The 12030-nt window shown below is 49.9% G+C and overlaps 1 protein-coding gene across 3 annotated transcripts in view; it reads left to right on the top strand.

The window, feature by feature from the left end:
• The window catches only part of COL15A1 (collagen type XV alpha 1 chain), a 102634-nt gene extending 95170 nt beyond the window's left edge, over positions 1-7464 (top strand). For 2 of the 3 annotated variants that reach the window (XM_081803260.1, XM_081803261.1), the window contains 3 exons: positions 3709-3894; positions 5144-5259; positions 6365-7464. In XM_081803260.1, coding sequence (XP_081659386.1) covers positions 3709-3894; positions 5144-5259; positions 6365-6578 — 516 coding nt within the window. In that variant the 3' untranslated portion in view covers positions 6579-7464. Of the gene's footprint in view, positions 1-3708; positions 3895-5143; positions 5260-5441; positions 6342-6364 lie in introns of those variants that run through there. The other variant, XM_081803262.1, reaches the window with a different exon arrangement.
• Positions 7465-12030: the final 4566 nt, after the last annotated feature.

The following is a 12030-nucleotide window of genomic DNA, read 5'->3' on the forward strand; positions in this document are numbered from 1 at the left end:
AGTGCGGTTCGTGCATTTTCCCTGCACATGCTGCGTGCGTGTCTAGTGTGTGCTTGCTGCGTGCTTGGAGCACGGGCCCTCCCCTCGAGGTGCATAGAGAGTAGCAAGAGGGGCAAACAGGTAGTTACAACAGTTGGTAGGTCAGTGAGGCGAGGTGCACACAGGGTGCTGGGGGTACGAGGAACGTCAAAGAATTCTGCCTTCTTTAGAGGAGGGAGCCTCTAAACTAAGACCTAAAGGAAAGTTGAGAGCAGGAGAGCGCCAGGTGGGAGGGAGAGAGTGGGCATATTCAAGGCAGAGGGGATTTGGAACAGCGGGGGTCAAGGGGGAGTGCCGGGCATTCGTGTAAGTGTAATGGCAGGTACTTCAGCCTGGCTGAAGAGGCAGGTTTTAAGGCAGAGAAGGGAGAAGTTTAGTCTGCAGAGGACAAGGGCTTGTCATCAAGGGCCTGTAAGCCAAGCTAAGGGCTTTGACCTGTTGCATCAGATAATGGGGAGCTACTGAAGGGTCTTAAACAAGGAAAGGGTCTCTAAGATTGGCATTTCAGAAATTACCTTGGTTACAGTGTACAAATGGATCGGCAGGGACAGGCCCGGGGCCTAAAGACAGTTAGGTGGCTGTTGTAGTCTTTGAACCAGGATCACAGCAGTGAACATGTCGAAAAATAAGATTGGAGAGAAAATAAAAAGGCGGAAGTGACAGATTTGGTCCCTGGTATGGATATGGGGCCGTGAGGATGAGGGAGATCAGGAATGATGCCCAAGTTTCTGCTTGGATAATTGAGTGGTGCTGGTTTCCCTCCCAAGGATCATTTTGTGGCCAGAATGAAAACTCTGACTCTTTTCCTTTACTAGCTTAAGTGAAGATCTTGTTCAGATAATTGCAGGAACCTCCTGACACTCAACGGCAGGAAGTACAACTGGGCCTGTGGGCCTCCTGTCCCTGCTGTTAGCCTGCTCCCATACAGAGCAGGTTCTGCAAGGCCTTTTCTTCCTGCCTCCTCTCCACCCCCATCCCAACACACAGACATAGGTCACCTCCACAAAGCTTGCATGCCATGTTGAGTTGCCGTGGCGCTGATCATGGCCTCAATTCCAGGTGATCTTACAGCTGCAGAGCCCGGTACCGCCTGACTCAGTTCAGGGTCTGGGAGAGGTTGTCTACATAGGTCATCTTGGCCTCATTGCCCACTCCCCGCCAGATCAAAACCAAGAGAATGAGATTGAATGGCCTAAGGCCACTCTTCTGAGCAAGTGTTGTGGGGGCATTTTCAAAGAACAGGGCCTGGGCTCGCACCGAAATGTGTTTCCTGTGGTGTTGCCACTCATCAGGCAGGACCTCATCGGGGCACCAGTGAGTCTGAGGTCCCCGTAGGATATGTGAGTGGAGGCCGCCCAGAGGGAGTCGGATCGGGGGGCCTGGTCTGGAGATAAAGACCTGGGAGGCTTCCTCCGAGCCATGGCAAGGGTGAGAGGGATGGTGGGATTCCCAAAAGAGTGTCTGCACATTGAGCAGACATTGGAGTGTGAGGAGCAAAAGCAAAAAGGAACCGATGGAAGAACCATGGGGACAAATAGAAGCCATAGGCCCCAAGAGGAAGAAAGAATGCCAAACAAGGTAGAAGCCAGCAGCGTCAGGTGCTGCCAAGAGGTCCGTCAAATGAACAAAACGGTGTCCTCCAAATTTAGAAGGCAGAGAAGAGCATATCTCAGGCATGGGGGGATGCCAGCGAGATTCCAGTTGCTTGAGGAATAAATGGGAGGTGAGATAAGGAAAGAGAGAAGCGTGTGGAGGTAACCCTTCCAAAAGCTCAGCCATGAAGGGGAGAAATTAGGGCAGCAGCTGAAGGATTTTTTAAATAGTATTTTATAAATTCTAAAGTCATACATATTTTGTAGAAAATTTGGACAGTAAATAAAAAGAATGGAGAAGGAAACAGCAAATCCCCGATAACTTTACCAAAACTACACCCATCCCCCAGATCAACCTTTTAACACTTGATTGTTGAAACAGTATTGTCTTCATAAAAACGATAGCATATTTGTTATTAAAAATGTCCCAGCCCTTAGAGAAATACAGACATGAGGACACAAAAGCCCCCAGTCTCGCCATTTGGAAACAACCATCCTTCCAGACAGTTCTTTATGTTTCTTTGTAAAAAAGGAGAGGTGGAGATGTGTAGGATTGGAGGCATGGCAGGGAAGCTCTGCACGTACCTCTGTACCTTCCCTAGGTGTCCCCTGCTATGGGCACGCCATCTTCTGCTGACCACCCTTGGGTCTAGCCAGCAGAAGCGTGCTGGTTGGAGGGTGATGAGACCATGGGGCCTCATCCCTGGGGTGCTGGTCTGCAGATCCGTGGGGGGAGGAAGACAGAGCTCGTGTGGGGCTGCAAGTCTGGTGGCCTGAAAGCGGTCATGGTGAGTGAGCAGGATGCTGCCGCCCCCTCCCCATCCTCGGGCTGCTGCTGGGGGCGCTGCAGGGGAAGCCTTGTCTCAGGTGGGGGCAGGGGGTGTGCTTGACCTGGACCTCTATCTAGTGTGGCGATACAGGCCGAACCAGGGATGAATAAACAGGAAGAAATTGGGAGGTGTGGCATGCGTGGAGTCTCTTCTCTTCAAAATGGGGAAGGAAAGGGGTGGCAAAACAGAGAAGAATGCCCCAAGAAGTGCAGGGACTGCATGGGGCGGTCTGAATGTTGTGGTTCACAGTGAGCTGTGCCCACCTGGCCGGACCCTTGATGAGCCAGAGAATGCCAATATGGCAACCCCTGGTGTCGGGCCATGTAGGAGCTTGGTGCTGGGGATGTTCAGACCGGAGAGGCAGCGCAGGAATGGAGAGAGAAGCACTGACCACCTCTTGCCTCGCCCCACAGGGCTCATTTCATGTCTTTTGGTTTAAGATATTTTGAAATATTTTTCTTTTCTGGAGACTTGGGCCCAGGGTCTGCACCAGCCCTCCCCAGCTCTCTGATGGTGAGATCAAAGTCACTCCTGAGGTGACAACGAGGAGGGAGAGGGCTACTCCTGGACACATGTACTCTAGAGGGCACAGCACGAAGGCCAGGAGAGAGGGAAGGGTTTAGGGAGAGAAAGTGTGAGAGAAAACAGACAATGGAAGGACTTTTATTTTGGCTACTGCCTAAGGTGGCAGGAATGTGAGGCTCGTGTTACAGTGTGACCCCTCATTCCTAAAAGGGTCTACCCAGCAGTCTTAGCAAGAAATGTCATAACCTTCTCCTTTCAGTGCCTTTCCCTCTGGTCCCTCACGATCAGCCCCAAGCCTACTCCGGAGGTAGAGGAAAGGGCAAGGCCAGATTGCTTGGTGGAGCTCTGGGATCCAGTACCAAAGCTGGCTTAAAACCCTCTTGGAAGCTGAACTAGGGCAGACCCAGGAGTCTCCAGCAAATGGCCTGCACACTGGATTCACATCTCTGAAGTGCTTTATTTTGTTTTGTTTTCTCCCGAACGGAAGACACTGCCACCGTGTAGAGCGGTTCAGAGAGCCGAAGCCGGCTGCTTGGGCTCCGAGCTCTCCTGCCCGGGAGACGGTCAGGCCGGGGCTGGAACGCCACCCTCAGGAAGAGGCTCAATGAGACCACCTGTAGCGCCTTCCGTCCCAGGGAGTCCGGGGTCGTACTAGCAGCCTGAGATGGGCATGCGGGTTGGAGTTTGCTTCTAACCCTTTTAACTCTCACTTACTTTTTTAGCTGCACTTGGTTGCTCTGAACACACCATTCTCCGGGGACCTTCGAGCTGATTTGCAGTGCTTCCAGCAGGCCAGGGCTGCGGGGCTGTTGTCTACCTACCGGGCCTTCTTATCCTCCCATCTGCAAGACCTCTCCACGGTTGTGAGGAAAGCAGAGAGATACAGCCTTCCAATAGTGAACCTCAAGGTAAACGTAAATATTCTCCCCATTGTCTCCTGGAGGCCCTGGGCTCCACAGGGACCATAGGAGCTGCCACTCCCTGACATCATCAGAAGTGTGCTGGTTCCAGACCCCGCCTGTCCCTGTTTGGCTCTGTGCCTGGGTGGGTCAGTTGAACCTCTCTGTGCCTCAGTTTCCTGACATTTACCATGGTTGGATGGTACAACTGTTGGAGCAGACAAGTACAAAGAACTTTATACCCATTATCTTAATAGACGCTTCCAATAAAAGAGGGAGTTATTTTTTCCTCAGATTGTCAGATGTGGAAACTGAGGCACAGAGGGAGAAAGGAGTTTGCCGGAAGTCACTAGAAACCAGAAGTCAAGTCCTTGACACCCAGTCTGGGGCTCCCAGTTCCACCCGAGGCTGCTCTCTGTAGGGCGTGGGCTGGACAGCACCAGAGAAGAACTGGTGAGCACTGGTCCCAGACCAGAGCCACATTGTCCTGCCCCCTACTTTGGTCCTCTCGGCACATCTAAGCTGCCCGAACCTGGCAGATAATTCTCTGTCCCCTTTCGCTGGTGAGGCAGGGCCTTGTATGACCCCCTGTTCCACCATGGAAATAGCCGGCTCCTTCAAGGCCACAGAGGGACAGCTCTCTTTCTGCTCACACACATCCTAGACTGGGATCTCTCACTGTATCTCACAGGTACTTCGAGACCCTTAAGTCCCTGTGACCCCCATGCTCCAATTTGGTACCTCTGGACCCCACACCTGGCCCTTTCTGTCTCTTTCCCTGAGGTTCTGTTCTGCCACATTTGCCCACTCAGATGACTGGTATTCTAGGAATACAAATAACTGAAGGAAACTGGGCTCCTTCAGGAAAAGGAGTGAGAGAGTCATCTCTGTATCACCTACAGTGCAGATTGGACAAGCCCTGGCACAAATGTGAAGTTTGGCGTATATATATGTAGAAAATTTTTAAAGGCAAAAATTAATAAAGACCTAAAACACAGTTTTGATGGGGAGGAGCCTTTATACACCTATAATAAGAGAAAGTACCTCAAGAAATAAAGAATAAAACCAAAAGCGTTCAAGGATGGATTGTAAAATCAAACCATAGACATTTCCTGAGTTCCTGCTCTGTCCAGGCTCTGGGATTGGGGCTGGGGGCTTTGGCATGGGGTGGCCTCTGGGCCTTGAGGAATGAATAAATAGCTAGTCCACTAGAAGGCCCATAGCACAGTGACTCCATGTGCCATTTCTGTCTCCACAGGGCCAAGTACTTTTCAACAACTGGGACTCAATTTTTTCTGGCCACGGAGGTCAGTTCAATACACATGTTCCAATATACTCCTTTGATGGCCGAGACGTGATGACAGATCCTTCCTGGTAAGTATATGGTGTGATAGACAGTTTTAGGGGACATTCTAACAGTGGGGTGCCTTTACCGGCTGCCCCTTGGGGCTGTCGCTGGCACAGAGCCTCAGCGAGGCAGCTGAGAGCCGTGGACAGAGCCCCCGGCCTTGCAGCCAGGAGACCCAAGGCCAGTACCTTAATAAGGGACCTTTCAGATTTCCTCCGCTCTCTGAGCCTCAGCTGCCTCCCTGTGAAATGGGCAAGATCATCCTATCTGTACCACAGGATTGCTGTGAGCCTAAAATGGTAAGTGTGCGAATGTCTAACAGGCTGCAGGCACTCAGCAAGTGGTAAGGAACACTGTTCTTGGGGACCCTTTAACCCTGTACTGTGAGCTGGGCTCTAATTCTTTGGAAACAGTGTGTGCTATTAAGATTAGGACAACTTGGTTGGGGCGCCAGGGTGGTTCAGTTGGTTGAGTGTCTGACTCTTGATCTCGCCTCAGGTCTTGATCTCAGGGTCATGAGTTCAAGCCCCTCATTGAAAAAGAAAAGATTAGAACAACTTGGCAAAGCTTTCCTCAGTGTCTACCCTATGCCAGGCCCGATGCCCACCTGGAAGGCATAGTAATAAGCTACATGACCCCAAACCTTTACAAGGCTCACAGTCTACAGGGGAGGACAATCACCAACTAGCTACAGTTCTAGACGGAACACTGTAATTGTAAAATGGAGTAACAGATAGTATGATGGGAGCATAGAGGAAAAATTTATCCTTATTTGGGGCTGACAGTCAAGAAAGCAGCCTGTAAGAGGAGGCATATAATGGACTTTCAAAGACCAGAAGGAATCCCTGGTCTGAAAACGAAAGAGAAGCCACTCCAGACTAAGGGACCTTGTGAGCAAAGGTTCAGATTCACAAAAGCAGAGAGAATGGTCTGAGAGCAGGTACGAGCTTGGTGGGGTTGGAGGACAGGGTGTTCAGCTAGTTGGAAAGAGCGACGCTCCCAGTGGTGGGGTCAGACCATGAAGGGCTCAAGAGTTGGACTTGATTCATAACTTATGCCAATTTGTTCTTCGATGAGGTACACCACAAAGAAGTGACATATCAAAAGTAATGTGCCGCAATTCCTTTGCAGGCCCCAGAAGGTCATTTGGCACGGCTCCAGCCCCCATGGAGTGCGTCTTGTGGATAACTACTGTGAAGCGTGGCGAACAGCTGACATGGCAGTCACGGGACTGGCCTCCCCACTGAGCACAGGGAAGATTCTCGACCAGAAAACATATAGCTGTGCTAATAGGCTCATTGTTCTGTGTATCGAAAACAGTTTCATGACAGATGCCAGGAAGTAATGACCTTCCAATGATTCGTAAGCGTTTTCCAGTTTTTCTTATGTGAAGAGTTGACACTGAAATCTAAAAGGTTTAAATGTTGTAAATACTAGTTTTTTATTACACATTCGTCACAACAGCAACCAAAGAAAACATACCTCAATACACTCCAAACTGAAGACATAAAGGACTCAGATCAAAAATAAAATCTGATCCATCTGTTGGTGCTAGATTCTGCAGGAGACCCCATGCAGTGTGAACACATCCCAACACGGTTAAGAGCGAGTTGAAAACAAAGGCCTTGGCATTCTGCCCCCCCTGCATCCTTCAGAAAGTAATTTCCTCCTTTAACCATTGTTGCTGAGTGTAAGATGTCCTTCATGTTTTCTCACAAAGTCAGTGTTTAGACATGTTACTCTTTCTAAGTTATGTGCCGACTGAACGCTTTATTCTTCATGCTTTCATAATATACAGCCGTCCTTGGCTGTTCATACAGAGAGACAGAACTGCTCAAATGATCCCATTTGTATTTTCTGATATTACCAGCCTTTAATGTTTATTTCCTAAAATATTATTGCCATCGTGCTTTAGGCGTTTTATATTTTTACACAATCATATTTTAGTATGGCACCAGTTTATATAACTCTGACTTGCTGGAAAAGTTTAAACTCCAAATGATCTGAAACTAGAAGAGAAATAGCGCAAAATAACTACCTTTCCCTTGGTGGCCCTTCCCCCCACCCCCACCCCCCGATTTTATGACCTCCACGGGGCAACTCTCGGATTACAACTGCCGTTGAACCAACAGGTTCATGAGGATGAATTTTTCTGAGGCGCATATATCTTCATGCTGTATACTTTGATTTTTTTTCCACGTAAGTGAACATAAAAACAGCTTTTCCAGGCACTTTCTTCTGTTTGACTCTTTGCCCTAAGTTCCTTTATTCTCCACTGCTGATGTGGAAGTGGCCCCGGGGCGGGTTTACTCACCCTGTCACTGCTACACAGCCCTCAGGAGATGATCAGAGAACAGGAGGATTTCCCGGCATGCTCCTGCGCGCCTGCCTGTTGTCTCCCCCTTGGTGGGGGCAGCGCGGGGTGGGCAGAAGAACCCGGGCAGGGCAAACGCGGTGAACCGTGACTGCCGCAACGCATGACCTTGGGCAAGCCTGCCTTGTTCTTTCAAGGGGGTTGGAATAAAAAAACCCTAATATCAGCTCCCAGCTATTAAACATCAGCCTTATTATAAGGCCCATTTACCTTTCTTAATAACCCTGCAACGTAGGTATTTTTAGCTCCACTTTACAAATGAAAGAGAAAAAAAAGTTGAGGCTCAGGATGTCACTTGTTCCAGGTCGCCTAACTGGTGAGTGGTGGGGCTACTTTCAGACTCGGTCTGTGTCAGCTCTTTGCAAGGAGCCACTGCAGGAGGCTGCCTGTCTGCCCCCTCCAGCTCCAAGTCTGTGATGCTCTGGCTCTTGGCTCGGCCCCGCAGGAGAGACAGAATCACCAGGCAAGGGGCATGCAGAGGGATACTTCCTCCCATTCAGCTGGGCTGGCCCAGAAACTCGGCTAAGAGAATCCACCCAAATAGTCCTTGAGGTAGGAAGGAAATTGAGGACAAAAAAGAAAAAAGCACACAGCCCAGAACCTCCACTTAGGGGCTTCCTAAATGGAAGAGTGATGAGAATCTCTAATGAGTAATAGAATCAAAGGCAGTTACAGGTTGGAAAGTCCCAGAAGTGGATTGTGGAGGACAGGCCCACCTACCAAATTGACGGGGGGCTGGGAGCTGCCTGGCACTGGACAGAAACTGAGAGAGGAGGGGGGCATGTGGCTCCTGAGGACGCGAAGTGAAGATGCCATCCATTTTAGTCAGAGCCCGCCCCATGCTGGTGCCAGGAGGGGAACCGAGGAAACCAGGAGGATGGATCACAAGAGCCCCTCTTACATGCCCTGCGCCTCTGGACTTGGTACGGCAGGCACTATGTTGTCGGAACCTGTGGAAAGTGCCAGAAGGAGACAGCGTGGGCTTCAGGGAACCGTCCGCTGAATGCTAGTCAGTAACGGGGACACAAGCCAAATTCACAAGCCAAAAACACAAAACAGCAAACACGCAGAAAGGAATGTATTGGCTCTGGAAACCAGGAGGAAGGATGGGGAATGCAAGAAACTCAAGTGATGTGGTCACTTAGTCTGTTCTGTGTGTGTGTGTGAGTGAGAGAGAGAGAGAGACTGTCTGCTGTCTTGCTTCTGCTTTTCTCTGTATTTGGCTTCCTTCCCTCCAGGGAGGAGCAAGAGTTCTTCGTGTGGCGGGGGTTGATCACAGACAGCCCCAGGCTTATGTTGCCCCACCACCGCAGAGACTGGCCTCAGAGGAGAGAGACTTCTCCCTTCTGGGACTATATTAATTCCCAGAAAGGACTTGATCCGGCCCACCTGGGTTGTGTGCCTGGAACTGGGATCGGCAGCTCCACCCAGGATGAGCTGTGCAGAAGGAATGGTTCCTCCCCCCAGCATGTGAGGTTTACAGTGACCAGAAAATGGGGACTCGGGAAGTCGAGAAAACAACAAACAAGCAAACAAACAAAAATCCCAGCACACACAGGAAGTGCCAAGTGTGGGCGGTGTGGTGGTGGATGAAGGACAGAGGTGAGATCTCGCTGGCCTTGAATTCTAGGCTAAGGCATTTGAACTTGATCCCGCAATCGGTGGCATATGTTGGGAAGATTTTAAGATGAGATATGGGATCAGGTCTTTGCTCGAGAAAAATCAAGTAGGTCTTTTGTTTATTCATTCATCCATTCCGAAATGCTTTTTGAATGATGATTTTGTACCCAGGACTATGTTTGGATTTGGAAGTTCAAAGACAGATGATGCTCCCCACTTTTTAAACCCACCAAACGCATTCTCTTGCCACAGACTGTTGCGGACCTCGTGTATATCTCCTTCTCCCCCAATTCCACAGAGACCTCACCAGTGAGGCAAGTGTATGTGCGCAGCCTCTGCCTAACCGAGCAGCTGGAGAAGCACTTTTCCGATTACTCCTTGAGCTCCTGGGTCGAGACACCCCTGAGCCCCTCACAGCTCTTCGATCCCCACTGGCTGACTTTCCCCTTTGCCTTCCACCTTATCCCCAACTTGCAGGACAGCAGAGTATAGGCAGGCCTTGATGTGAGTTTGAATTTGGACTCTGCCCCCAAAGAACCTTGTGATCATAGGCAAGTTACAGAAGATCGTCCCCTACACTCAACCTTTCCCTGCAGCTATTTCTTCATCTATAAAACAGAGATGGTAATGGGAAAACTACTCTCTATTGAGTTAAGTTGTTGGAAGCTCTAGAAAGGGTATTCTCACCCTGAGTAAGCATCCATGAGTGCTCACTGTCTTTGACCTACCCTGATGTTTCTCAGGAAGGAGGAGCTGGGGGTCTTGACTTGCCGGGTGATGTCTTCTAATCTGCCTGGTTTCTCTGCCTGACCTGAAGCCCAGGGCTTGGGCTCCACCTTACACGCTGGATACAACTATACCTGTTGGTGAAGATCCACTGCCCCGAGACCCTACGTGGGTGAGAGGCCCAAGCTTCTGGCTACCCTCGCCCTCTGCCCCTCCTCCCCATAATCCAACAGCTTAAGTGTTATCATCTGGCTCTGCAGGGGCTCCCGGATTCAGCTCTGGCACTGGGGCTGGATTCCTCCTGATTGACAGGAGCACGTGCTACAGTGACTATGAAATAGTCTGATGATCCCCCTGCCTGCGCCTGCCCGGCACCCTGAGTTCCAGAAAGTACCCAGAGTGCCCTGTTATCTGATATGTTTGTAGAGGAGATTGCATGCCCCACTCCTCCTCCCAGACTTGCTCTTTTTCCCTTGGGCCTTCTCTCAGTGAATGGCCCTGCCACCCAGCCAGCCGCCAAGGAGTCATTTATCTCTTCCTTCCCTCATTCATTCAACAAATACTAACTGAATGAATGCTTCCTTAGAAGTAGTAATACCAGCAACAACAACAACAATTTAAAAAAAAAGTAAGTGCTAGGAAGGTCAACAAAATCTAGATAGTTCCATGATGGCTACTTCTATTCTTCTTCTTTTTTTTTTTTTTAAAGATTTATTTATTTATTTGAGAGAGCGAGAATGAGAGAGAGTACATGAGAGGGGGGAGGGTCAGAGGGAGAAGCAGGCTCCTCGCTGAGCAGGGAACCCAATGCGGGACTCGATCCCGGGACTCCAGGATCATGACCTGAGCCGAAGGCAGTCCCTCAACCAACTGAGCCACCCAGGCGCCCTCTATTCTTCTAAATGTCACAATATTTTACCACTATCTTGGCAGAGCACTCTATTCTGTTGCAGGTGTTGGTCTTCGAGACACAGTGGGGTGTTGGCTCCTCTCTTACCTTCTGTGGGACTGCTGCTCACACCTACAGGCTGATCTCCTGGCCTCTAGCTTCTCCCCCTCCAGGTCATTCTCCGCACCAGGAGAGAGAACCTTCTAAAGAGCCTGACACATGACAGATGAGCATTCATTTGCAAGTAGTTTATGTGGCAGGTGATCCCAGAACACACCTGACAGGGAAGTGGGGAAGTGAGACAAAGAAGGGAAGGCAGGCTATAAAGGGGACATCTAGTCACCACTGTGGATGACCAGATCATGCTCTCCTCTTAGGAACTCTGGGAGCCAGTATGCAATGAATAGGCACCACAGAATTTCCCACCTAAGAGACAAGGGAACTGTGGTAGTTACACACCATCAGTCACTGAAAGGCAGGGGTGCGTTAAATTCCAGTGCTTCTGAGTGGCCATGTCCAGGCAGAGTGGGCTCAGGCTACCAGAGAAGGCTCTTAGGGTAGACTCTGGCAAGCACAAGTTGGAGGTCTCCAGGCTGGGCACCGTAAAACCTGCTAAATCAGGCTCCATCTAATGGGAAGCCACACAGGTTTTGTTTCGAGAACAACGTCAACCAGGCAGAAACCTCGAGAACCTCCTTGTTGGGAGATAGAAACCTGGCATGAACGGGTATCTGACAAACACGACACAGGCACGGTCTGCCTGTGATTCTGTCCGGCTGCTGGTGTCCGCAGGACCGTACCGGTAGGGGCTGGAGGCAGACGTGCTCTAGGAGCAGCTAGGACGGCGCACGGTGACCTGCACAGTCGCTCACAGCCCTCGGAAGACCCATCAGTCCTTTTCAATATGGACTTTCAGATTTATAAATACCGGCGAATAACAAGCATCTGTTAGTCATCTGAGGAGATTAAGTGGCCTCAAAATGGAACCAGAAGATCGACCAGAGCCAGTTAAGAAGAATTATTATAGAAAGCAGGAGGTAACTTTTAAAACAATTCAAGTTTGTATTTCGGTAAAAAGACAGAGGGCAGAAGAAGCACAAAATAGAATACTGGGAGAACAAGAAACAATCCTTGAAAATAAAATAATTGTCTGCGCCCCCAAATAAAATACAACTGCAGCATGTATAC

Source organism: Leptonychotes weddellii, chromosome 14, assembly GCF_054177405.1.
Source record: "Leptonychotes weddellii isolate Sample4059 chromosome 14, ASM5417740v2, whole genome shotgun sequence".
Classification (NCBI taxonomy): Eukaryota; Metazoa; Chordata; class Mammalia; order Carnivora; family Phocidae; genus Leptonychotes; species Leptonychotes weddellii.